The 25,943-nt window shown below is 40.0% G+C and overlaps 1 protein-coding gene across 3 annotated transcripts in view; it reads right to left on the bottom strand.

The window, feature by feature from the left end:
- Positions 1-25,943, bottom strand: part of LOC145433154 (uncharacterized) — a 62,911-nt gene that overhangs the window by 26,526 nt on the left and 10,442 nt on the right. Inside the window, exons 2-22 of one of the 3 annotated variants that reach the window (XM_080310108.1) lie at positions 22,594-22,860; positions 20,668-20,757; positions 15,544-15,639; positions 14,862-14,957; positions 14,224-14,319; positions 13,957-14,052; positions 12,782-12,877; positions 12,508-12,606; positions 5,589-5,684; positions 5,281-5,379; positions 5,046-5,141; positions 4,775-4,870; positions 4,504-4,599; positions 4,233-4,328; positions 3,667-3,762; positions 3,102-3,197; positions 2,831-2,926; positions 2,560-2,655; positions 2,289-2,384; positions 1,724-1,819; positions 1,416-1,514 (exon numbers count right to left, since the gene is read on the bottom strand). In XM_080310108.1, coding sequence (XP_080166234.1) covers positions 1,416-1,514; positions 1,724-1,819; positions 2,289-2,384; positions 2,560-2,655; positions 2,831-2,926; positions 3,102-3,197; positions 3,667-3,762; positions 4,233-4,328; positions 4,504-4,599; positions 4,775-4,870; positions 5,046-5,141; positions 5,281-5,379; positions 5,589-5,684; positions 12,508-12,606; positions 12,782-12,877; positions 13,957-14,052; positions 14,224-14,319; positions 14,862-14,957; positions 15,544-15,639; positions 20,668-20,757; positions 22,594-22,860 — 2,190 coding nt within the window. The remainder of the gene's footprint in view (positions 1-1,415; positions 1,515-1,723; positions 1,820-2,288; positions 2,385-2,559; positions 2,656-2,830; positions 2,927-3,101; positions 3,198-3,666; positions 3,763-4,232; positions 4,329-4,503; positions 4,600-4,774; positions 4,871-5,045; positions 5,142-5,280; positions 5,380-5,588; positions 5,685-12,507; positions 12,607-12,781; positions 12,878-13,956; positions 14,053-14,223; positions 14,320-14,861; positions 14,958-15,543; positions 15,640-20,667; positions 20,758-22,593; positions 22,861-25,943) is intronic. The other 2 variants (XM_080310109.1, XM_080310110.1) reach the window with 2 other exon arrangements.

Genomic DNA, 25,943 nt, shown 5'->3' with positions numbered 1-25,943 from the left:
CGCATGAATCAAATATCGAGATGGCCACACAGTTAAACAACGACGCTATCTTATCACCTACTCTACCCTAATGAATTGGTATCTTGGTAAATTAGGGGTACCGGGCTTAACGAACGCCTTGAAATCTTTATTGAGGATTGCACCGTGTGTTGATTGATCAGATAAAAGCGGACATGGCGGCGCCTGTATGACAATGCTATTCTCAAATCCACATTGTCTTCGTCACTATCGGCGAGAAATGGCTCTGAAGTGTCATTGCTGTCGTTAAAATACATTCATTATTTCAATAGGCTTTTCGGAGGAGTGCCGCACTTCAATATTGCAGCAAACAATGCGTTCATGTTGCAGATTTGTTCCGCTCGAGGCTTTTCGACTGGCCCTCTTCTGGAGTGGCCGCTAGTGGGTGAGGTTGACCAGGTTCGAAGTGGGAAGGAATTTTGTCGTTTTGACGTTTGGACCGAGAAGGTGCCCAGTTTATCTGCATCTCGCGTGTATAGGCACAGCTTGTAACAGGTTTGAGAAACAGATCAAGTCCTCCGTGAGTCATTTTTTCCACTAGTGGAACCCCGTGTCATATTTACTACTAAATCTTTACTACCAGCAACGCGTAAGGATGTACTACTTGCGATTGATCACAGTAACATAATTTACCAATACACGTGCCGATGCGACAGTCGGTACGTGGGTCGCACATCTCAGCGCTTGCAACAAAGAATTCGTCAACACGTCCCTCCTCAAATTAGGAATTCGCAGGGTGATGACATGACTTCTCCATCACCACAGTCCCTAGTTACCATGCGTGATTATGGCCAAGTAACAGCATGTAATTCTGTCATCGGACATCACCTCTTGAAATACCCAGAGGGTGCAAAATTACAATACCAATCAGTTTTCCATAGCTACTGGTCGTTCTCGTTATTCATTTAAACGTCCTTGAATAAACTATCATAAAGCTGCAAAAGCTGATCTTCTGTCGCCAGAAGGAACGTCTCTGCACGCTGGGAATCATCTATTAGTGTTGTTTTGTCGTTCGGCTGTTTCACAGCAGATTTTGTGTACGTTGTACCGTAACCGTGCGTTGTTTACTCCCGTTCGCGACTCTGTGTACTTGTCATGATTACGTCACAATGAAAAAGTTATTTATGTGTTTCGAGCTTGCTGGCCTCATTTGCCAGCGGTTGCTCCTGGGGAGGGCCGGTCGAGGGGCTTCGAGTGGAATGGGTTTGCGGTGTGAACGTGTTGCATGCTGCAATATTCATTCATTACGATGTATTCCTTGTATATGTGGATAAATGGGCGAATAATGTATCGATTCAGCAATCAGGCCCGCCAAGTACCTAATTTTCCTATATACGGCCCGCCGACTAGAGAAGTTGCCCGCCCCTGGGGTATAGGGTAGTAACAGTGGAACATACCTCTTGATGTAGTGGAAGTGGCAGAACTACGGAACGTCGAGGAAGAATCAAAAGTATTCGACGTTTTAGAAGCAGCCTCAGAGTCAGACCTATCTGTGGCTGAAAAGTAAGAATAGTAATAATTTCCGCCACTTATTGGATAGAGACCCCTCACAAAATAGTGGCGTATATATTTATGGGGTGTTGTAAATCATTTCGTTAAAGACCTATCGTATGGGACAACGCATTTAGTAAAAGATGAAATGGTGAACTAGACAGGTAATTAACAATTATTAAAAAAATCTTTGTGTGCTCTCAGTGGAACATACCTGTGGGTGTCACCGTAGAAGCGGCAGAACTAAGGAATGTTGTGGAAGGATCATAAGTATCCGATGTTTTTGTGGCAGTCACGGGACTGTCTGTGGCTGAAAGTGAGAATAGTAATAATTTCCGTCATTTATGGATGGAGTCCCCTCACCAAATAGTGGCGTATACATTTTTGGGGTGTTGTAAAACATTTCATTAAAGACCTATCGGTGAACTAGACATGTAATTAGCAATTATAAATAAAAGTATAGCGTAGTAGCAGTGGAACATACATCTTGGTGTAGTGGAAGCAGCAGAACTACGGAATGTTGAGGAAGAATCATAAGTATTCGATGTTTTAGTAGCAGCCTCAGAGTCAGAACTATCTATGGCTGAAAAGGGAGAATAGTAATAATTTCCGCCACTTATTTGATGGACATTGGGGACCCCTCACTAAATAGTGACATATATATGTGTAGATTATGGGGTGTTGCAAAACATTTCGCAAAAGACCCATCGGTGAACTATACATCAGGTAACAAACAATTACGAATAAAATTATAACGTGGGTCACAGTGGGACATATACCTGTTGGTGTCGCAGTAGAAGCGGCAAAACTACGGAATGCTGTGGAAGGATCATAAGTATCCGATGTTTTTGTGACAGTCACGGGGCTGTCTGTGGCTGAAAGTGAGAATAGTAATAAATTCCGCCATTTATTGGATGGAGACCCCTCACCTAATAGTGGCGTATATATTTATGAGGTGTTGTAAATCATTTCGTTAAAGACCTATCGGTGAACTAGACATGTAATTAGCATTTATGAATAAAATTATAGCGTAGTCGCAGTAAAACATACCTGTGGGTGTCTCAGTAGAAGCGGCAGAACTACGGAATGCTGTGGAAGGATCATAAGTATTCGATGTTTTTGTGTCAGTCTTAGAACTATCTGCGGCTGAAAGTGAGGATAGTAATAATTTCCGCAACTTATGGAAAGGACGTCCCTCACCAAAGAGTGGCGTAGGCTATATATGTATGGGACAACGCATTTCGTAAAAGATGCAATGGTGAACTAGACAGGTAATTAACAATTATTAACAAAATATTAGTGTACCCTCAGTGGAACATACCTGTAGGTGTCACCGTAGAAGCGGCAGAACTAAGGAATGTTGTGGAAGGATCATAAGTATTCGATGTTTTTGTGGCAGTCACGGCACTGTCTGTGGCTGAAAGTGAGAATAGTAATAATTTCCGCAACGTATGGAAAGGACGTCCCTCACCAAAGACTGGCGTAGGCTATATATGTATCTGACAACGCATTTCGTAAAAGATGCAATGGTGAACTAGACAGGTAATTAACAATTATTAAAAAAATATTAGTGTACCCTCAGTGGAACATACCTGTGGGTGTCACCGTAGAAGCGGCAGAACTAAGGAATGTTGTGGAAGGATCATAAGTATCCGATGTTTTTGTGGCAGTCACGGGACTGTCTGTGGCTGAAAGTGAGAATAGTAATAATTTCCGTCATTTATGGATGGAGTCCCCTCACCAAATAGTGGCGTATACATTTTTGGGGTGTTGTAAAACATTTCATTAAAGACCTATCGGTGAACTAGACATGTAATTAGCAATTATGAATAAAAGTATAGCGTAGTAGCAGTGGAACATACATCTTGGTGTAGTGGAAGCAGCAGAACTACGGAATGTTGCGGAAGAATCATAAGTATTCGATGTTTTAGTAGCAACCTCAGAGTCAGAACTATCTATGGCTGAAAAGTGAGAATAGTAATAATTTCCGCCACTTATTTGATGGACATTGGGGACCCCTCACTAAATAGTGACATATATATGTGTAGATTATGGGGTGTTGCAAAACATTTCGCAAAAGACCCATCGGTGAACTATACATCAGGTAACAAACAATTACGAATAAAGCTATAACGTGGGTCACAGTGGGACATATACCTGTTGGTGTCGCAGTAGAAGCGGCAAAACTACGGAATGCTGTGGAAGGATCATAAGTATCCGATGTTTTTGTGACAGTCACGGGACTGTCTGTGGCTGAAAGTGAGAATAGTAATAAATTCCGCAATTTATTGGATGGAGACCCCTCACCTAATAGTGGCGTATATATTTATGAGGTGTTGTAAATCATTTCGTTAAAGACCTATCGGTGAACTAGACATGTAATTAGCAATTATGAATAAAAGTATAGCGTAGTAGCAGTGGAACATACATCTTGGTGTAGTGGAAGCAGCAGAACTACGGAATGTTGAGGAAGAATCATAAGTATTCGATGTTTTAGTAGCAGCCTCAGAGTCAGAACTATCTATGGCTGAAAAGTGAGAATAGTAATAATTTCCGCCACTTATTTGATGGACATTGGGGACCCCTCACTAAATAGTGACATATATATGTGTACATTATGGGGTGTTGCAAAACATTTCGCAAAAGACCCATCGGTGAACTATACATCAGGTAACAAACAATTACGAATAAAATTATAACGTGGGTCACAGTGGGACATATACCTGTTGGTGTCGCAGTAGAAGCGGCAAAACTACGGAATGCTGTGGAAGGATCATAAGTATCCGATGTTTTTGTGACAGTCACGGGGCTGTCTGTGGCTGAAAGTGAGAATAGTAATAAATTCCGCCATTTATTGGATGGAGACCCCTCACCTAATAGTGGCGTATATATTTATGAGGTGTTGTAAATCATTTCGTTAAAGACCTATCGGTGAACTAGACATGTAATTAGCATTTATGAATAAAATTATAGCGTAGTCGCAGTAAAACATACCTGTGGGTGTCTCAGTAGAAGCGGCAGAACTACGGAATGCTGTGGAAGGATCATAAGTATTCGATGTTTTTGTGTCAGTCTTAGAACTATCTGCGGCTGAAAGTGAGGATAGTAATAATTTCCGCAACTTATGGAAAATACGTCCCTCACCAAAGAGTGGCGTAGGCTATATATGTATGGGACAACGTATTTCGTAAAAGATGCAATGGTGAACTAGACAGGTAATTAACAATTATTAACAAAATATTAGTGTACCCTCAGTGGAACATACCTGTGGGTGTCACCGTAGAAGCGGCAGAACTAAGGAATGTTGTGGAAGGATCATAAGTATTCGATGTTTTTGTGGCAGTCACGGCACTGTCTGTGGCTGAAAGTGAGAATAGTAATAATTTCCGCAACGTATGGAAAGGACGTCCCTCACCAAAGACTGGCGTAGGCTATATATGTATCTGACAACGCATTTCGTAAAAGATGCAATGGTGAACTAGACAGGTAATTAACAATTATTAAAAAAATATTAGTGTACCCTCAGTGGAACATACCTGTGGGTGTCACCGTAGAAGCGGCAGAACTAAGGAATGTTGTGGAAGGATCATAAGTATCCGATGTTTTTGTGGCAGTCTCAGAACTATCTGCGGCTGAAAGTGAGGATAGTAATAATTTCCGCAACTTATGGAAAGGACGTCCCTCACCAAAGAGTGGCGTAGGCTATATATGTATGGGACAACGCATTTCGTAAAAGATGAAATGGTGAACTAGACAGGAACAGGAACATACCTCTTGATGTAGTGGAAGTGGCAGAACTACGCAACGTCGAGGAAGAATCAAAAGTATTCGACGTTTTAGAAGCAGCCTCAGAGTCAGACCTATCTGTGGCTGAAAAGTAAGAATAGTAATAATTTCCGCCACTTATTGGATAGAGACCCCTCACAAAATAGTGGCGTATATATTTATGGGGTGTTGTAAATCATTTCGTTAAAGACCTATCGTATGGGACAACGCATTTAGTAAAAGATGAAATGGTGAACTAGACAGGTAATTAACAATTATTAAAAAATTATTAGTGTACCCTCAGTGGAACATACCTGTAGGTGTCACCGTAGAAGCGGCAGAACTAAGAAATGTTGTGGAAGGATCATAAGTATCCGATGTTTTTGTGGCAGTCACGGGACTGTGTGTGGCTGAAAGTGAGAATAGTAATAAATTCTGCCATTTATTGGATGGAGACCCCTCACCAAATAGTGACGTATATATTTATGAGGTGTTGTAAAACATTTCGTTAAAGACCTATCGGTGAACTAAACATGTAATTAGCAATTATGAATAAAAGTATAGCGTAGTAGCAGTGGAACATACCTCTTGGTGTAGTGGATGCGGCAGAACTACAGAATGTTGAGGAAGAGTCATAAGTATTCGATTTTTTAGTAGCAGCCTCAGAGTCAGAACTATCTATGGCTGATCAGTGAGAATAGTAAAAATATCCGCCACTTATTTGATGGACATTGGGGACCCCTCACTAAATAGTGGCATATATATGTTAGGGTTACCAAATTTTGGAAATCTAAAAAGAGGGCACTTTTTCAGAAATTTGAGACTTACAAAAACGGAGAAGAATTCTCCTAAGAAATCGGTGAATTTTTCCCACTTTGTGATCGGTTGACAAAAAAAGGTCAATATTCCGCTCAGAGCCCAAAATACCGTTTTTCTCACCACATTGCTAGATGGTTCACTAAAAAAAAATAATGAAAAAAAGCTGATTTAGGGAATATCAGTCGCATTTTGCTATAAATTTGACCTAAATTCTTAAAAGAGAGGACAAAAGGGAGTCCTCCGAGGACACTTTCAAAAAAGTCAAAAAAGAGGACAAATCCTCTTAAAAGATGACAAATCCTTTTAAAATAGGACGTATGGTAACCCTAATATATGTAGACTATGGGGTGTTGCAAAACATTTTGCAAAAGACCCATCAGGTAACTAACAAATACGAATAAAATTATAACGTGGTCACAGTGGAACATATACCTCTTGGTGTCGCAGTAGAACCACTGGCGTAGCCAGAAAATGGCGAACGGGGCGATCGCCCCACCCCACCCCTCCCAAATTTTCCATAAAGTAATATAAAGTAGATTTTCTGAGGCAGATTTGTAATTACTGATATAACTATACCAATGCGAGGTGCGATATTAAAGGCCTCTCTACAGGCCACATGCCACCGCACCTTTACAGCGATGCCATTAGTTTAATTAATTATGTATGTTTATGGTTCGCTGAGCGCGACCGCAGACTCTCAGAGATGGGATCTTTGTTGGGTATAGTCGGTATGATTTGTGGTTCTATTATTTTAACCCACTCAAGACACACATTGTACAATGAGCTACACACAGCAATGCTACGTAATGACTATAGGTCATATTGAAGTGGATGGTTATCACATATTAGTACATTTGTCTGATGGGCAGTTTAAATGCTGGGTTTGTTGTGGCGAGGTATTTTGTTTACAATAGATCACGAAGCAAATTGCTTGCCGTGTAGATAGGAGGTGTGAAGTATTCGTTGCCGTGTAGAGAGGCCTTGAGGATTGTAATTGATTTGGATTCCGCATTACGTTTCAATGTCAAAATCGAAACAAGCAAGACTGGACAGCTTTTTCCCCGCGAGGAGTCGAGATGCGCAGCCAACAGAAGGAATAGTAAGTTGTGTTCCTTCGCTAGTAGAAGCATCAGATATAATTGGCGATACACAAGAGCCCCAAAAATCATATGAGGTGGGAAAAACAAACGATATTGGATATATTCTTGACCACCATTCGCAGCTTCGCGATGCAGAGAGATATAGACTTCTGACTTCGGATGCTTTGAGAAACGTGCCACTTCTTGATACTACGTGGCAAGATCGCCGCAAGTTTCTTAAAGTGTGGCTTGATGCAGTGTTGGGATGACTCGAGACATGACTTGACTCGAGTCAGACTCGATTCAACTTTTTCGTATGACTTGACTTGACTTGACTTGACTCGGCGCTTCAAAAATGTGGATTGACTCGTTACTCGGAACAAAACTTACGAGTCAAATTCAAGTCATCAAGTAAACGGTGTCGACTAAATCAATGTGTTTTGTGCATTTTCGGATTATTCACGATACGCCACCCTCGGGCAATCTTTGTACACTGTGCCTCTCATTGTTTGAACTTAGTCATTAACGACCAAAGTACAGTTCCTGTAATCAGAAACACCTGTGGCTTCATCAGGGAAACTATCCGTTTTTTCAGATATAGTCCCAAAAGGCGCTGCATTTTGGGTATTAACATCCCGTTATTCTGCCCGACCAGGTGGTTCGAGAAATATAAGAGCATCCGCACCTTCAATTCTAATTTTCGGCGTGTGCTGGATGCTCTTGGTTCTTTGTCGAGTGAAACAAGCAGTGAGACAAGGGGAAAGGCTTCCTCTTTAAAAACTGCTTTAGAAAAATCTGAGGTCGCTTATGCTGTTAACTTGATTGAAATATTTTCAGCTCTTATAGAACCACTCAGGGTTGTAACCAAGTTACAAGGCTCCGAGTCACAAGTCAATCTCACTTTTATATTTTTGACTCGAGTCAAGTCGAGTCATTTTCAATTCCCACCGAGTCAAGTCCGAGTCCAAGTCAGCGAACAGAGGATCGAGTCCGAGTCATGGTATTATGACTCGAGTCCGAGTCCAAGTCATTGTGTTGACTGCTCAGTTTCCAGTTAAAGTCTTCCTAAATCCACTTTTTAACTCTATTTGGTGATATTGAATGGTTCGCATTTATAATATATCAATTTCCCTCACTTTTAGCAGTTTCTGGTCGCATTTTCAAGCACCAGTACCAACAAACGAAATCCCAATAGCGTGTTGGCATCGAAATTTCAATGAAATTTCGGTCTTCGCCGTCTGAATCTCGAGTCAATGACTTGCTTCGAGTCATGCGCAATGACTCGAGTCCAAGTCGAGTCAATACACAGATTGACTCGAGTCGAGTCGAGTCGAGTCATTTCCGTATTTTGAGAAAATGACTCGAGTCGAGTCGAGTCATCCGAAAATCGTGACTCGAGTCTGACTCGAGTCGAGTCATGACTCGAGTCATTACAACCCTGGAACCACTAGCACGCAAGCTTCAAACTATTGGTATCAGCATGTCATGCGTGAAGAGCTTGTTTAATTCTCTACAGAGAATTCTTGAGCATGGCCGCAACGACCCGGAAGCTTCGCTGCAGATATACAAAGAAACCTGTGAAGTACTCGGAGTAGAAGAGCTGAGCATGCCTAGAATAGTTGAGGTACAAGTGTACTGTGCTAACGTCTGTGCTGAATCGGCTTTGCAATATTTCCGGCGTTCGGTATATGTCCCATACATCGACGGATTGACTAACTCTCTCCGGGAACGTTTCAGGGACAACCCCTCATTACTTGTGTTGCTATCCATCCTTCCTTCAAACAAGCCAGTCAAGTTAGATGAGATTGAGCGTTTGCATTCTTTGGATAACCTTGGTAACGAAGTAATTCTCCGGAGATCGTTTTTGACTTCCCGAGTAAACCAGAAAAGTTTGCTGGACCTTCTTCTGAATGCTAAGGATTATCCAAGCGTGCACAGTACGATCCAGGTCATCCTTGCCTTGCAAGCAACAACGGTGGAGGCTGAAAGGTCATTCTCCTACATCAAGCGGGTCAAGACCTGGCGACGCTCAGCAATGACTTCCGATAGCCTCTCAGATTTATGTGTGATTCATTGCCATCGCGAAAGGATGAGCGAGGACAAGATCGATCGAGTTGTTACGAATATGGATGGCGCGAGGCGACGAATACAGTTGTAATCGTGATGTTGTCATTTTCTGATCATTTAATAATTGATTCATAGTTTTTGGCAATACATTCAAATTTTGTTCACATCTGTTTTATGATTTGTTTTCAATGACTAAATTATTGTTGCAAGAAAGCTAGCCAACGGTCGTGGACATTGGGTAGGCACTTTGTTATCACTATTGAAAGTCGTGCCCACTCAGCCGTGATTGGCCGGCATCAGGTCAGAATTTCCCAGATTATTATGAGACGATTAACACTAAAGCAATCACTGATGTTTTGCTGAGATGAAAGATCACTATCTTTTCAAGTAGCAACATTTTCGAGACCGCAATCAGAGTTCACCCGAAGTCATAAAAACAAATTTACCGAAAAAAACTAAATATTGCGAAACAGACCTTAGCCCGATGATACCTCTTGCGGCTGGCTGTTTCAATGGCGTAATACTCTAGAGCAGTGATTCCCAAGTGCGGCCCCGAGGGCCGCATGCGGCCCCCATATAGCCTTCTTGCGGCCCCCACAATATATTAAGAAATCGATTTATGACAAAAATAAAATTTATATTTATAAAATACTCTTGTTTGGCTTTGCCTCTGTGGTTTTTGATTACAGAATTGCAGGAAATTTGTGAGTATAGACTGCTAACGTTACGTCACTGCTGTTTCGATGCAATGTACCCTAACTTTCCAGGGTAATTTTTTCCCACTTGACTAAAAGAGAAAAAAAAGGCTCAACTCCCGGAAAATACAGTTTTTCTTTCACACTAACAGGTGGTTGACTGAAAAAAAGGTCAACTTTCCGGTCCATCTCCCGAAATAGCCACCGTAGCGTTCCTACAGTGCTGTATATCAGTCGAATTGGGCCCTATATGTGACGAAAATCCTCAAAAAAGAAGACATTTGGGCGTCCTCCGAAGACACATTAAAAAAAAAATCAAAGAAAGAAGACAAATCATCTTAAAAGAGGACGTATATGATGACTAGATGATATGCAACCCGTGACTCACGGATGAATACGCCGAGATTCATGCTTAGCCGGCTAAAAGCAGCATAATTGGCAGTCCTATATAGTCAGGGCCGTAACTGCCTCACCCCAAACCCCCAATTGAGGGGGCCGAGCTCGGAAATGGCCCAAAATTATTTCGTGAATTAGCATAAATTATAGAGTATTTTTGGAAAATTTATGCAATTTTTTCAAACAGTTTTCGCGCTATGCGCGATTTCAATTCGCCACATATTTTGATTATTGGGCACTCTTCCCCAAGAAAAAATACGCAAGATTTATAGAAATGGGCATATCAGCGTTGGCCATGACCGCACCACAACGCACCAAGACATATAAAGTTTTAGGCCATACAACGTGTGACTCCAAGAAGTGTGTCAGAACGATCGGCAGCGAGAAAGCCTTGGCCGTAAAGGACTGTTTTTATGCTGACCAAAAACTTTGTTATAATATACAAAATACTATAGGGTTAATTGTCCATATACGCGCCTAAATGACTGGCGCCAAATGTTCTTGTCTTGGCAATCTGAACCTAGCAAGACAAATACCATCCCGCACGAAAGAAAATTATATGCCAGTGGAGAAATACCAATCTGAAATCGTGTGATCTCTCAGTTTAATAGGTTTGAGCAATTCTACATTTTTTGATATAGCAGACAGGAGGACGTCACGAAATAACATCATGTAAAGGAGTCATTTAGGGATCCGCCCGCCCGAAGATGTTTAATTTAACGGGGTTTCAAAGAGACCTCTCACTCAGCTCTGCCGGTAAATCTGATTACGTGGGCAGAGAGTACAACCATGCAATTCCCGATCTTAGTCACCAGTTTTATCATGAATTATCGAAATATTCGCACGTCGCGCGCTGTCTCGCTAAACAGTACAACTTTAATTTCGTGGCAAAAGCGAACAACGTGATGGGGTCAGTTTATCACCCTATGGGAACCCTGGGTCCTGAAAAAGTGCTGTTACGTTCCTGACAACGGGTATACCCCCGGAGATGTTTAATTACTATTGAGGGGGCCTGTACCTTTTCAAACACACCTCACTCAGCTCTACCGGTAAATCAGATTATGTGAACAGAAACTGGATGAAAATTGATAGCAATACATGCAATTCCCGATCATATTGACCGATTCAGTCATGAAACTAAAGAAATTTCTCGCGCTTCGCACGTTTAGGCGCAAAAAGCTGATTCACTCAACGGACACCCAATGCAACGGATCAGTATAGCCGTAAACAGTGTAGAGTTTGGAAATCTCGCCAGGGCATTAAAACTACTCCGAAATAGCCATGATGACTGTTTGGGTCCGTTTCATAGCCGCAGAATTCGTGCGGCCCCGACCGTACTCTGAAATTCTAAATTTGGCCCTCACACCGAAAAAGTTTGGGAACCACTGCTCTAGAGAGCGATATCTTTAATCTTCTTTTTACTACGATACACCATACACGCCGCGATAAAGCATGCAATTTAGTGAACCGACTCAAATTAAAGAGAAAGTAGGAGATTTCAAAAGGGAGGTATATTTGTCCATAGGCTTCCACCTCAGATGGCGGTATCTTAAAACAAACGCTCTGTAGCTCCCTTTGACTCATCAAAAATTTCGCCCCACCCCCCTCCCCCTCTCCCCCCCCCCCATTTTTTCTGGCCAAGCCCTTGAGTAGAAGTGGCAAAACTACGGAATGTTGTGGAAGAACCAGAAGTATTCGAATATTTGTGGCAGTCACGGCACTGTCTGTGGCTGAAATTGCGAATAGTAATAATTTCCGCCATTTATTGGATGGAGACCCCTCACCAAATAGTGGCTCATATATTTATGGAGTGTTGTAAAACATTTCGTTAAAGACCTATCGGAGAACTAGACATGGAATTAGCAATTATGATTATAAATATAGCGTAGTCGCAGTAAAACATACCTTTGGGTGTCTCCGTAGTATAGCGGCAGAACTACGGAATGTTGTGGATGGAATATAAGTATATTTGATGTTTTTGGCAGTCTCAGAACTATCTGCGGCTTGAAGTGAGGATTGAAATAATTTCCGCAACTTATGGGACGGACGTCCCTCACCAAAATGTGGCGTAGGCTATATATGTATGGGACAACGCATTTCGTAAAAGATGCAATGGTGAACTAGACAGGTAATTACGAATTAATAAAAAATCTTAGTGTACTGTCAGTGGAACATACCTGTAGGTGTCACAATAGAAGCGGCAGAACTAAGGAATGTTGTGGAAGGATCATTAGTATCCGATGTTTTTGTGGCCGTCATGGCACTCATGTCTATGGCTGAAAGTGAGAATAGTAATAATTTCCGTCATTTATTGGATGGAGACCACTCACCAAATAGTGGCACATACATTTATGGGGTGTTGTAAAACAATTCGTTAAAGACCTATCGGTGAACTAGACATGTAATTAGCAATTAGGAATAAAATTGTAGCGTAGTCGCAGTAGAATATACCTGTGGGTGTCTCAGTAGAAGCGGCAGAACTACGGAATGCTGTGGAAGGATCATAAGTATTCGATGTTTTTGTGGCAGTCTCAGAACTATCTGCGGCTGAAAGTGAGGATAATATTAATTTCCGCAACTGATGGGATGGAAGTCCCTCACCAAAAGTGGCGTAGGCTACATATGTATGGGACAACACATTTCGTAAAAGATGCAATGGTGAACTAGACCGGTAATTACTAGGGCAATTTTTTTTTTGACCTAAAAAACTGAAGATTTTGACCTAAAAAATCTGAATTTTGACCTTTTTTGACCTAAAAAAACTGAAATTTGACCAAATTTTGACCTCACGTATGCAAATTAGGTGTTTTCGCATTTAATGTTAAAATTGTACTACTTATCTTCATTTCTGGTTGGAACTGTCTGTCCTTACAAAGTAGATTGGCCTGAAAAAAACGTTTTTGGCTCAAAAACTGACAGATTTTTACATGAAAAACTAGTATTTTAACGAAATCTGGCCCTATGAAGAATTCCAGTAGTTACATTACGTATTCTGGTGGAAATAATTAAAATTTGTTGTAGTACAACGAAAGATCCTTTCCTACATTCTCGGGTAGAAAGTGTCTGTCCTTACTACGTAGCTTGCCAAGAACGGAGAAAGAACGTTCAACAGCAGAATTTGTTGGCTGACAACACAACACTCAAGTTGTGTGCACGTGCACACTGCTGGTGACAAACCGTGTTGCTTCATTCTGAAAATGTTGTCTATATCACAATTTTTCAGCTTGCGCTTCTTGATATAAGAACCATGCAATGTCCAAGCAGTCTTGCTTCAGCTAGGATATTGCGGTACGTTGACCATAAAACCATGTCACTATTTGTTTCATGTGACCATTTATGATTCACGATGAGCAGACGATGGTCCGTTTACAACGGTAGGCCTATAAAGTAGGCTACAAGCTGTAAAATATCAAATGATAAGTTCACCGACAGCACAAAATCTACGATACAAACGAAATGCAGAGGTCAAAAAATGTTTGACTTTGTAAACAATTTTGACAAATTTTGACCTAACGCTACAATTTTGACCTAATTTTGACTTTTTTTGACATGTCAAAAAAAAATTGCCCTAGTAATTACCAATTATTATAAAAATCTTAATGTACTCTCAGTGGAACATAGCCTACCTGTAGGTGTCGCAGTAGAAGCGGCAGAGCTAAGGAATGTTGTGGAAGGATCATAAGTATCTGATGCGTTTGTGACAGTCTCAGAACTCTCCGTGGCTAAAAGTGAGAATCGTAATAATTTCCACAACTTATTGGATTGACGTCCCTCGCCAAATAGTGGCGTATATATGTATGGGGCAAAGCATTTCGTAAACGATGCATCGGTGAACTATACAGGTAACTGCTGATTATGAATAAAATTCTTAGTCTAGTAACAGTGAAACATACCTGTTGGTCTCGCAGTAGAAGCGGCAGAATTACGGAATATTGTCGAAGGATTATAAGTATTCGATGTCTTTGTGGCAGTCACGGCACTGTCTGTGGCTGAAAGTGAGAATAGTAATAATTTCCGCCATTTATTGGATAAAGACCCCTCACCAAATAGTGGCGTATATATCTATGGGGTGTTGTAAAACATTTCGTTAAAGACCTATCGGTGAACTAGATATGTAATTAGCAATTATGAATAAAATTATAGCGTAGTCGTAGTAGAACATACCTGTGGGTGTCTCAGTAGAAGCGGCAGAACTACGGAATGTTGTGGAAGGATCATAAGTAGGGCCATTTAAAGTCATTAAAATCATATTTTTTCTATGCATCAGTAAATCGTGAAATCAATTTTAACGCGAAAACGACGTCCCTATGGGGTATATTAAGAAAGTTATAAAGTCAGATCTAGTCATATTTCCTGGTTAGGTCATATTTGAGTTATAAAGTCATATTGATGTATACTTTAAATAAAAAGTGCCAATTTAGGCGGTGAAGCAATTAAGCACTAAGAAGGTAGGGCAATTTCAGATTTAACGAAATCATGCTGTAAGGTTAGCCTACATCACATTATAGTCGCAGATCTATGAGGAACAAACCTGTAGGTGACGCAGTAGAAGCGGCAGAACTAAGGAATGTTGTGGAAGGATCATAAGTATCCGATGCGTTTGTGGCAGTCTCAGAACTCTCCGTGGCTGAAAGTGAGAATCTTAATAATTTCCACAATTATTGGATGGACGTCCCTCACCAAATGCATCGTTTACGAAATGCTTTGCCCCATACATATATACGCCAAAGCATTTCGTAAACGATGCATCGGTGAACTATACAGGTAACTGTTAATTATGAATAAAATTCTTAGTGTAGTAACAGTAGGCTTACCATATTTTGGAAATCTAAAAAGAGGACACTTTTTCAGAAATTTGAGACTTGCAAAACCGGAGTAGAATTCTCAAAATCGGTGAATTTTTCCCACTTTGTGACCGGCTGACTAAAAAAAAGGTCACCTTTCCGCTCACAGCTCAAAATACCGTTTTTCTCTCTGCGTTGCTAGGTGGTTGACTACAAAAAAAATCGTCTTTCCGCTCGGAGCTCAAAATAGCGTTTTTGAAATACCCTGCGGAGCGTCACTTCTGTTCTAAATTACGGCATATCACTCGCAATTTGCTCTAAATCGGACCTAAATTTTCAAAAAAGAGGACAATTTCAAAAAATTCAAAAAAGAGGACAAATCCTCTTAAAAGAGGACATATGGTAAGCCTAATTAACAGTGAAACATACCTGTTGGTCTCGCAGTAGAAGCGGCAGAATTACGGAATATTGTGGAAGGATTATAAGTATTCGATGTCTTTGTGGCAGTCTGAGCACTATCTGTGGCTGAAAGTGAGAATAGTGATAATTTCTGTTATTTTCTTGATTTTGTTTGAACAATAACTCATACGACGAGGTTGCAATATGCAATCAGTATATTGTACAGCTGAATAACTTTAAGACAGGCGACACGATCCAGAGTGCAGTGGAACGAAAGACCCGTAGACAACAGAACACAGGGTATAAATACAAAGCCCGACACACGAGGAAATAATGATTGGCGATAATTACTAATCCTAGACAAATAAGGGTGAAACGATACCAACGTAAATACGCGAACATAACAATTTCCGCCAATTACCACTTATTTGCAGTCCAGATCGGACACAACCGATAGCATTGCCATCAAATACCTACTCATTGTCAGGGCCGGACAATATCGAGTATAGGCTACAGGAGTTATTAGATTCTGAATCGAGTAGTGGGCTTCGAGTCAGAATGAGTATTCGAGTACCACTTATTTATACAAATGACGTGAAAATGTCAAACATGTACCGGTTGTGGGAACACAAAGAATATAATGCCTATCTTGCATCAAGTTAAATAATATATGGTTATTTCTTCGACCATAACTGTTCCATTCAACTTTGCTACAATGCCGTGGATTGATCACAACTTTACAGGAATGTCATTTCCACAACAGAATTGTACAAACTAACCACTTAATTAGTTGATGTTCAACTAACTAACGGTTTTTGAGTAGTTCTAGGTCTAGTTCTAGTTGCGGATTTTGTAAATTGAGTGGTTCTAGTTCTAGTTGCACATTTGAGAAATTATTAGTTGCCGAACAACTAGAAGACACGTGTCGTCGTTTTGGGTGAAATGAATTGCCGGTATTCTGTTGAATGATGTTTGTGTAGCCAATGCTTGCTCAGAGCCATCATTGCTAACAGTGGCGTATAGCCAGCGGGTGCCTTTTTGGGGTCAGAACCTCCACCATTTCAAACTCGAAACCCCGTTTTTTGAAATATCGATTCAATGTCTGATATTCCCGATAAAATAAAAATTAATGTGTTGACTAGGAGAATGAAATCACGGTTCTTAACCTTTAATGACTTGGGAACCCCTAAGTCACAGATGTGCAACTATTTTTCTGAGAATGACAGGCAGGAAATACGTTGGCGAGCTAATGCAACAGTTTGCACTGTATTCTGCGGTGTATTAATTTCTAATAATTTATAAATTGAAAGCAATGAATTACGTGGGTAACACAAGCTTCTGAGTGGATGCGTAACTATTGAGCAATTAGGAAGTTAGAGTTAAAGTAGAAAACTAGTATTTATCCCTCGTAATTATCCAGAACAATGGTAAACAAGAAACGTCAACTGCGGGGCACTTTATATGCATGGTGCTGAAAGCATAAACAATCAACACTAAACGAGCATGCACCTTGATAATCTCAAAAGTTTGCTCGAAATATCCAGCTTTCCGTTTGTGAATATCTATTAGTGACTCTCTGCTGTGAGCTTGACCCGCAATCACACAACACCAAGAGCGAAATACACTACAATGACTACATGTAGTCAACGAATGATGGTTATCCAACCAATCAATGAGATTGATATCGTTTTCTGATGTAAAAATCTAGCAGGCGATGACATCATTTATGTTTACTTATCATAAAAGCCAAATCCGTGCGTTCGCGGTGTTGGCTACACCTGTATAACTTGTTAATGGGGTGATATCGGTAGCAAGTATAGTAATGGGGCATTATCGGTAGCAAATATAGTAACTCGTTTTGCACTCTGCTCAATACCCAGACGCCGAATACACTGTCCGGTCTGGACTAGACAGTTAAGGCGTAAGCTTATATTCCCTTGCAAGTCCTCGTCGCAATTGTAGGCAACGCGACGGAAGATATTGATTTTATGGGATCATTTGATTGTCTCAGTTGATATATTTAGCGACGTTTAAATCGTCAATATGTACTTCAGCATGGTGAAATTGATGGGACGCGATTCGTCGCTAGGTATCGTGTACAAGTACAGTAATATAGGCTGTCACTTCATCGAAATATAGGGTTGAAATTATCAATATAACGTCACGTGACGTCATGAGGTTCACGTTCGCGTTCACACAGAACCTTTCAAAAAGGTTCGCGTTCATACGAACCTGAACCTTTCGGAGGTTCACACCATCAGCACTGCTGAGACATTCTCATTAATAGATATAGGTTGAAATCAGATAACAACCTGGTAGCTCTCAACATAGTACATATTATTCTACTTTCTAATCATAATTTATATTGTACACGAGCTTTCGAGCCGCCGCCCCAACATCCAGTTTCGACGTGGAAATATCATTCGTCGGTAATTCCGAGCGGTCTGTCTCTTCTACCGCTTTTAATTTAAGTCAGTTTTTCTCAACCGGTGGTCCGTCGCTACTTTACTGCCGGTCCACCAAATATTTCGGAAATTAATATCTCATTTCAAAAATGCATAAAATTGGACCCTTTTCCATCAATTATAGAGTAGACGTCAAAGTCTAATCCGATACTACTCAAAGTGAGCCATATGCCCCTCTGAACGGTTTGGAGAGATAGGGTCTGAAAATACCACAGGGCGATTGCACTAATGTGCAGATAGAGGGCGAAAATGGTGAAACACTCATTAAATCATAACTAAACAACGATGTGGACTCAACCCAGTTCGCAAGGGGTGAACACATTAAATCTGGTAAATTTACTTTACATTACACCACCAATTGTTCTCAAAATATGGTTCCATTCTGATTTCCATACTGGTCAGCGAAAAGTTCATATAGTCTTTCATAACAGTCAAGGTTAGTGTTGAAAATTTACAAGAAATCCAGTTACTCCCTTTAATCAAAACATGTATGTTATTGCCTTACTGTACACCTTTTAGTTACATCATAAGCCTATGACCTGCAATCACTTTTCAATGTCAACTGATATTGTTTCTTGAAGACCGGTCCGCCATGAAAATTCATTTGGAAACAACTCCGCAGATCAATAAATGATTGCCGAGCCGGGGTTTAACGGATGTAATAATCGCCGTATTTCTTGAAAAATAATCGATCTTCTGTAGGTATTATGTACTTTTGCATTCCCAGGTCGAGTGTATTGATTATACTGTGCCACAACATGGTTTCATCATTAATGATGTGCCCACCCCAGCTAAAGTCCTATTACAAAATCGGTTTGATATTATAGTCAAATTTGTCTGACTATTCCTTGTATTTTTATTTTTAATTCCTAAGGAGCCATAGAAAAATGACAATCCGTTTTGATGTCATAATTGCATATTCGTGGCGTAATGGTGAAAAATAGAGATACAAAACTATAAAATGAATGTTTTAAACAAGGTCCATGTTTACACATGTTTGTTTTGAGATGAATTTTGTTTTATATACAACCCTTATTGTATCGCTGAGTACTTGATGCTTAATAGCTTTTTGTATCGAGCTTCACAACTTTCATGGTGTCCATGGAAACGAAATATACGATATCTCCAATATCTTTGACAAGGCTGTGCTGAGATATGAATACGAGACCAATCAAGACTTCAAAGTAAATATACGAGTTGCTTGAGAAAGCTCGATATATCTGTATCAAACAATACCGTCTACATATATGACATCGAAATCCTATCAACGGAGTTCAGTGAAACACCGGACGTTACCTTAAAGTTTCTTGAAAAATAATCGATCTTCTGTAGGCTATATACATTATTATGTAAATAACCAAGTCGAGTGTGTGCTCAAAACTATTGGCCTCGTATTCATATCAAACAATAGCGTTTACAGAAATGACATCGGAATGACCAAATTGGTTTATTGGTGTAACGGGGGAAGCGTCAGTAAATACGCATTCTAATTAAGATTGCGACAACGATATTTGTAAACCGGGGATTTATAATTGTATCCTCTATATAAATCTAATCTTTCTGGCTTTGCTGTACTAGCATAGTGTCCTATATGGTGTCGACACAGCGAGAGTGAACGGCTCGCTGCATTTGGATTACGTCATACTTTCCATTTTACCAAAGGCAACTTTACGGCCATTTTTGACCGACATGCCGACCGCCAAATTCAATGAAACCGGTATCAATAAAAGGCTGCTGCTATACTGATTGCGAAAATATAAATTTTATTCTGTTCATGGTCCTGGAACCCCCCCCCCCCCCAAAAAAAAAGCAGCCTAGAATTTGCATTGTTATCGAGTTTTGTCATTGTGACGACTGGCTCTTTCTTCTCAGCTTCATTCTCGATTTGCCAGACAGAATTTTTGCATCAAAATGCCAAAACTAGATCACAATGCAAATTTCTAGGCCAATTTTGGGGGTTCCAGGACCATGAACAGAATAAAATTTATATTTTCGTAATCAGTATAGCAGCAGCTTTTCATTGATACCCGTTTTATTGAATTTGGCGCTCGGCAAGCCGGTCGAAAATGGCCGTAAAGTTGCAATTGGTCAAATGGAAAGTATGACGTAACCCAAATGCAGATAGCCGTTCACTCTCGCTGTGTCCACACCATATATAGGACACTATGGTACTATAGTCTTTAAATCATTGCCGTAATAATTAAATGTCACATGGCCTATGAAGTAGGCTGTATTCAAACCCTGGGATTATATATTCTCAGCCACCAGTTGTATTGGGAGGGATCCTGAAACTTAAGATGAATAAAAAGGAGCTTTTCCATTCTCATATAACGACTATCATGATCGCTCATCGGTGGGGTTTTGGGATATGTAACCATTGGTATTGCTATTGCTGATATGTCCGCTGGGAAATATATAGGCTATTTACATTTGTTTAAATTACACTTGTGAGAAAAGGCCACCGTAACCGAGCTGCAGGTAAAAGATTTTACTAGTTTTTCCATTCTTTTCCGTCTCTGTGTCATCGCTACTTAACTATTTGCGAAATGTGTAGCACGCATTTTGTCACTGTTGCATATATACATACTCGTATACCTGATCATCTGACTTGGATTACACTTCGATGCATATACAGACACATATAATAGGTCTATTGAACAAATTGCGATATATATAAATATATAAATACCCGTAGTGGAATCAATAGAGCCGCCGGAAGTAGTAATTGTTGAAAGGGCATCACTAGCGCAGAATGCAGCTGGGGTAATCACGGAAACATCTGTGAATAAAAGAAGCATGGTGATAACTAGGGCGATTTTTATTGACATGTCAAAAAAAGTCAAAATTAGGTCAAAATTGTAGCGTTAGGTCAAAATTTGTCAAAATTGTTTAATAAGTCAAACATTTTTTGACCTCTGCATTTCGTTTGTATCGTAGATTTTGCGCTGTCGGTGAACTTATCATTTGATATTTTACAGCTTGTAGCCTACTTTATAGGCCTACCATTATAAACGGCACCATCGTCTGCTCATTGTGAATTATAAACGGTCAAATGAAACAAATAGTGACATGGTTTTATGGTCAACGTACCGCAATATCCTAGCTGAAGCAAGACTGCTTGGACATTGATGTTCTTATATCAAGGAGCGCAAGCTGAAAAATTGTTATATAGACAACTTTGTCAGAATGAAGCAACACGATGTGTCACCAGCAGTGTGCACACAACTTCAGTATTGTCAGCCAACAACTGCTGCTGTTGAACGTTCATTTTCCATTCCTGACTAGCTACTTAGTAAGGACAGACACTTTCTACCCGAGAATGTAGGAGAGTATATTTCGTTGTACTACAAAAAATTTGAATTATTTCCACCATACTACTTCTGTAACTACTGGAATTCTTCATAGGGCCAGATTTTGTTAAACTACTAGTTATTCTTATGTAAAAATTTGTCAGTTTTTGAGTCAAAAACGTTTTTTCAGGCCAATCTACTTTAAAAGGACAGACAGTTCCAACCAGAAATGAAAATAAGTAGTACAACTTTAGCATTATGTGCGAAAAAAATCGAATTTGCATACGTGAGGTCAAAATTTGGTCAAATTTCGTTTTTTTTAGGTCAAAAAAAGTAAAAATTTAGATTTTTTAGGTCAAAATCTTCCATTTTTTAGGTCAAAAAAAATCGCCCTAGTGATAACGTACCTCGCCTATTCAATCCACAAATGTACCGTGGGAAATTTCTTAACGTTTCAGAATCAATTCAATTCTTATTGGAATGGTGCGAACCGACGGCTTTTGTTCGCGTTTCGCAATTTAACACAAGGTCAGAATTCACATGAAAAACTTACAATATAAACTATCGTCACGAAACCTGAAACGGTACGAAATTTCTTATAAACATTATTTTCTTTTTCACGATACGCAGGTTTTGTTACAATATCTGAACGAAATCGATACAAGTGCATTTTGCTTGTTAATATGCGGTATCGCAATGTCTTCTTTAGTTTTGCACGGGCTATAGCTAATGGTATCAGAGATAATATATAGCTTGCGCAGTGCGCATGTGTTTCAGATGCAGGATAAGCAAGGGGTGTCCAATCCAGATATCAATTACGAGATGGGACCGCGGGCTGCACAGTACATATATGATATAGTAGTTGTGAGGCCGATCGTCTAATTCAGAATTGGTAATAACGTTTATAAGACTGGTAAGTAAATTCGATATTGGACTACAATTACCAACTAATAATACATGGAGGTGAAAAAATACATCTTTGGACTAAACTTTGCTTAGTTGCTGTACAAAGTCAGCAACTAAGCATATATGCAACTACTCTTATTTTATTAATCTCACTGTTCTGTGTGATATTATTATTAGAAATATTATTTGACAAGAAGATACTGTAATTATGGTGCTTATAAGAGCGTAGGTCTTAGGAATACAATGCACTAATTTCATCAACCAACACAAACTAATTGATAATTGTTTTTATGGACAACAAGACGTTTACAATAGTCATGAATTATATTTTATAGTCGTTTTTGATGCACCTGCTGAATTGTGCGTGATGTAATAATGCATGCCGAAACTATGAGTAAATTGTCTATCTATAGACTTACCTACAATGTAGACTTGCAATAATTTTGCTTCTGATAGAGACCTGCAGTAGTAATCACCAGAATTATCCACAGTCACGAAGTCGTAAAAGTATAATCGATCATCCGCTTGTACAACAGGTTTCCCTGAGCCATACTCCGGCACTGGCGTTCCGTCATACCACCACGTTACACTTTGGTGCGATGCTGACCGACATAGCACATTGTCGCCACTGTCAAGAGCGATGATTTTACATCCACCATCAGCATCGCCGTAAAAAGAAAGGTCATCTGTCGGATGTACGGTACATTGTCATTCGTCGTTTATACACATGTCATAACACATTTGAATAAAATATTCATGTTAATTCCCGAAGATTTTCGGCTGACCGTCGTCAGGGGATATCGTCAGCAATATTGCGAGAATTCGAATAACTATGTTAAACAACAATATATATTGCTAATTATGACGTCACACATAAAATATACAAAGTTAGAAAAACGAGAGAACTGTAGCGTTGGCATGGAGACAGCGAAGTAAAACAAGTTAATGCGCTATTTTCAAATGATACACAAATTTATTATGTTGGCATGGACTGGGTTTACTCATGGTGATGATGGTGGACTCAAGAACAGACAAATGAAATAAATTGCGACCCTTAGCCAATATAGAGAGCATGTCCTCGTGATAGTTGGCAGATGTATGATTTTCTAGTAAATGTTTGCCAATATAGAAGACTTTTGGGCGCTTCTTCGTTTTACGAGCGGAGAGGAGCCAGCACCGACAAATGTTTCCCATAAACACGACAAAAAGTTTATAAACGTCAAAATAAAATAATTATTTTGTACCTTTGTGAGGGGTATTAGGGTTGGAGAGAGGGGGATATTAGGATTGGGGGCTGTTAGGGTTAATGGAAATTAGGGTTGGGGAGGGGGATATCAGGGTTGGGGAAAGGGGGATGTTTGGGTTAGGGGAGACTGGAGGTGGTTTAGGGTGAAAGTTGGGGTTAGGGTATCCCAAGATTAGGGTGAGGGTGAGGGGGATATTAGGGTTGGGGATTGGGGGATATTAGTGTTCGATGACTTAACCTATTATTTATTGTCCGCTTGATAACATGCCCAGGGTATCCGTTGTCAATGAACATTTTACGGATGTACTCAAGTTCACTATTCAATTTTACCTCGGAACAAATCATCATGCCCGGTGGACCAAGGTGCCGAATAAATTGATTTTACGACTTTTGGGGCTGGAAGAGCCCCATCGAAGGTAATGACCTGAAAATCAGGGCTTCCTATAAACCAGCGGTCTCAAACACGCGGCCCTCGAGACCATTTTGTGCGGCCCGCTACGGTATTTTGGATTTGTAAGTATTCGACAATATTTAACTGCCAAATATCTTTTTTTTAATTTGAAAACTGGAAATTTGCCTCAAAACTACTCCAGAAGCATGAAACTAGCCTATATAGCCTACTCATTAAACTTCACTATTATATCACTCTCAAAAGTTACCACACAGTGGAAGATCAATGAAAACTTCGGCGATTGGACATTTCTATCACTATGGCACAGTACTCATCATATCCAAGTTGTTATAGATCTGTTCCAATAATTCCAGGTAAATCTAACGCTGATTTGATTTGACTTAGGTAATGACATGATCAGTATAGCCCTGTTATCAGGAGTAGGCCTATGCCCGAAACCCGGATTAGGCTGTAATGCTCCAATGCTCTGATATCAGATCAATCCTTGTGAAATTGTGACACGTCAAATGTCCCCTAACTGCAAAATTATAACGCGACAGCTTTTACGATGTCCTGATGCATTTGTACCCTCGCATGGTGCCCATAACTAAATATACAGCATCTATGCCAAATACTGCAACAATTTTATTTAAATATTTTAAAATGGTTTTTTGTTCGTGCCAGGCGTGCGCGTGAATTCACAATCACATTTTCACGATGCGTGTGGAATGTCAGTATGTAAGGTCCCGTCATATAAGGCCTACTCGGAACCCCTTTTATTGGTGCTGCGGCCCACGCCGCCATCAAAAAGTAGGAAATTGGCCCGCGAGCACATTTGAGTTTGAGACCTCTGCTATAAATGAATGTAAGCAATTGGCCATCCCATTTCTTCACAAGAACATCAAGGAATGCCAGGTGGTTGCTAATCTCTTTTTCTGACGTGCATTGCAATGCTGGATGTAATTTGTTTAAATTTTCCTGGAAACTGTCACAGCCAGATTCATTATTGAATATCACGAACGTGTCATCGACATAGCGATGGTATGATAAGGGCGGTTTACTACAAGAAGAGAAAATAAACTAAATTAAAATAGTAGTAAAAATGTATATAAATTTTGCATGAAGCAACCTGAATCCGAATCCGTACGGAACTATGATAAATAAATCAAAAATCGAAAGAATTATGGGCAGGGTTGCCATACCGTCCTTATTTCTAAGATTTGTCCTTATTTTGAAGGGCCACGTCTTAGAAAACTCAACTGTCCTTATTTCTAAGATTTGTCCTTATTTCGACTTGCGTCCTTATTTTGTCTTATTTTCAACAACTATAGAACTTCGATCATTTCCCTCTGGTATATCGGTGTTGCATAATATTCTAAAATTATGCTTTTACGTCCAGATTTTATGACTTCATAAATGAAAGGAACTCCCGTGGCGTACGCGTAACTTGATTTACCTTCGAAGTGGTGCGACAGCTTAGCAAGGGTAGGGTTACCATACGTCCTCTTTTAATAGGATTTGTCCTCTTTTTTGAAAGTGCCCTCTGACGACGCCCTTGTGTCATCTTTTTTGAGATTTTGCCTCTTTTTTGAGAATTTCGGTTAGATATAGGGAAAAATACGACTGACACACGGTAAATGACCACTGAAGTAACGCTCCGGCGGCTATTTCGTGAGCCGAGCAGGAAGGTTGACCTTATTTATGTAGTCAACCTACCACGAAGTGGGAAAAATGTACCATTTTTCAGGGCTTTCCTTCGGTATTGCAACTCTGAAAATTTTGAAAAAGTGTCCTTTTCAGATTTCCAAAATATGGTAACCCTAAGTTAGGGCAGTGAGTGGTGAAGCCGTTTCGGCTGTACCAAGCTATCGCAGCGGACGTCATTTTAACTGTAAACAGCATTACCAGGTTTCTGCTGTTTAGTCCAAAGCAGAATAACCTGCAGGGAAGGCAGCATTTATTGCGTACTGAAAAAGGGCGTCGACACTAGGGTTGAAAAGTGAAGCTAAAGTATAATTATTAATTGACCTAAATTATATTGTACATATAGTGTTAGCTATTAATAAGGCTAAATCTGGTAGATAAATGAGCAGGCGTAAAAACGCTTATCGTAAAGATAATGAGAGAGTATT

The sequence above is a fragment of the Botryllus schlosseri genome, chromosome 2 (assembly GCF_051294905.1).
Source record: "Botryllus schlosseri isolate E-star chromosome 2, Bs_hap1, whole genome shotgun sequence".
Classification (NCBI taxonomy): domain Eukaryota; kingdom Metazoa; phylum Chordata; class Ascidiacea; order Stolidobranchia; family Styelidae; genus Botryllus; species Botryllus schlosseri.
This window is presented reverse-complemented; position numbering and strand designations above follow the sequence as displayed.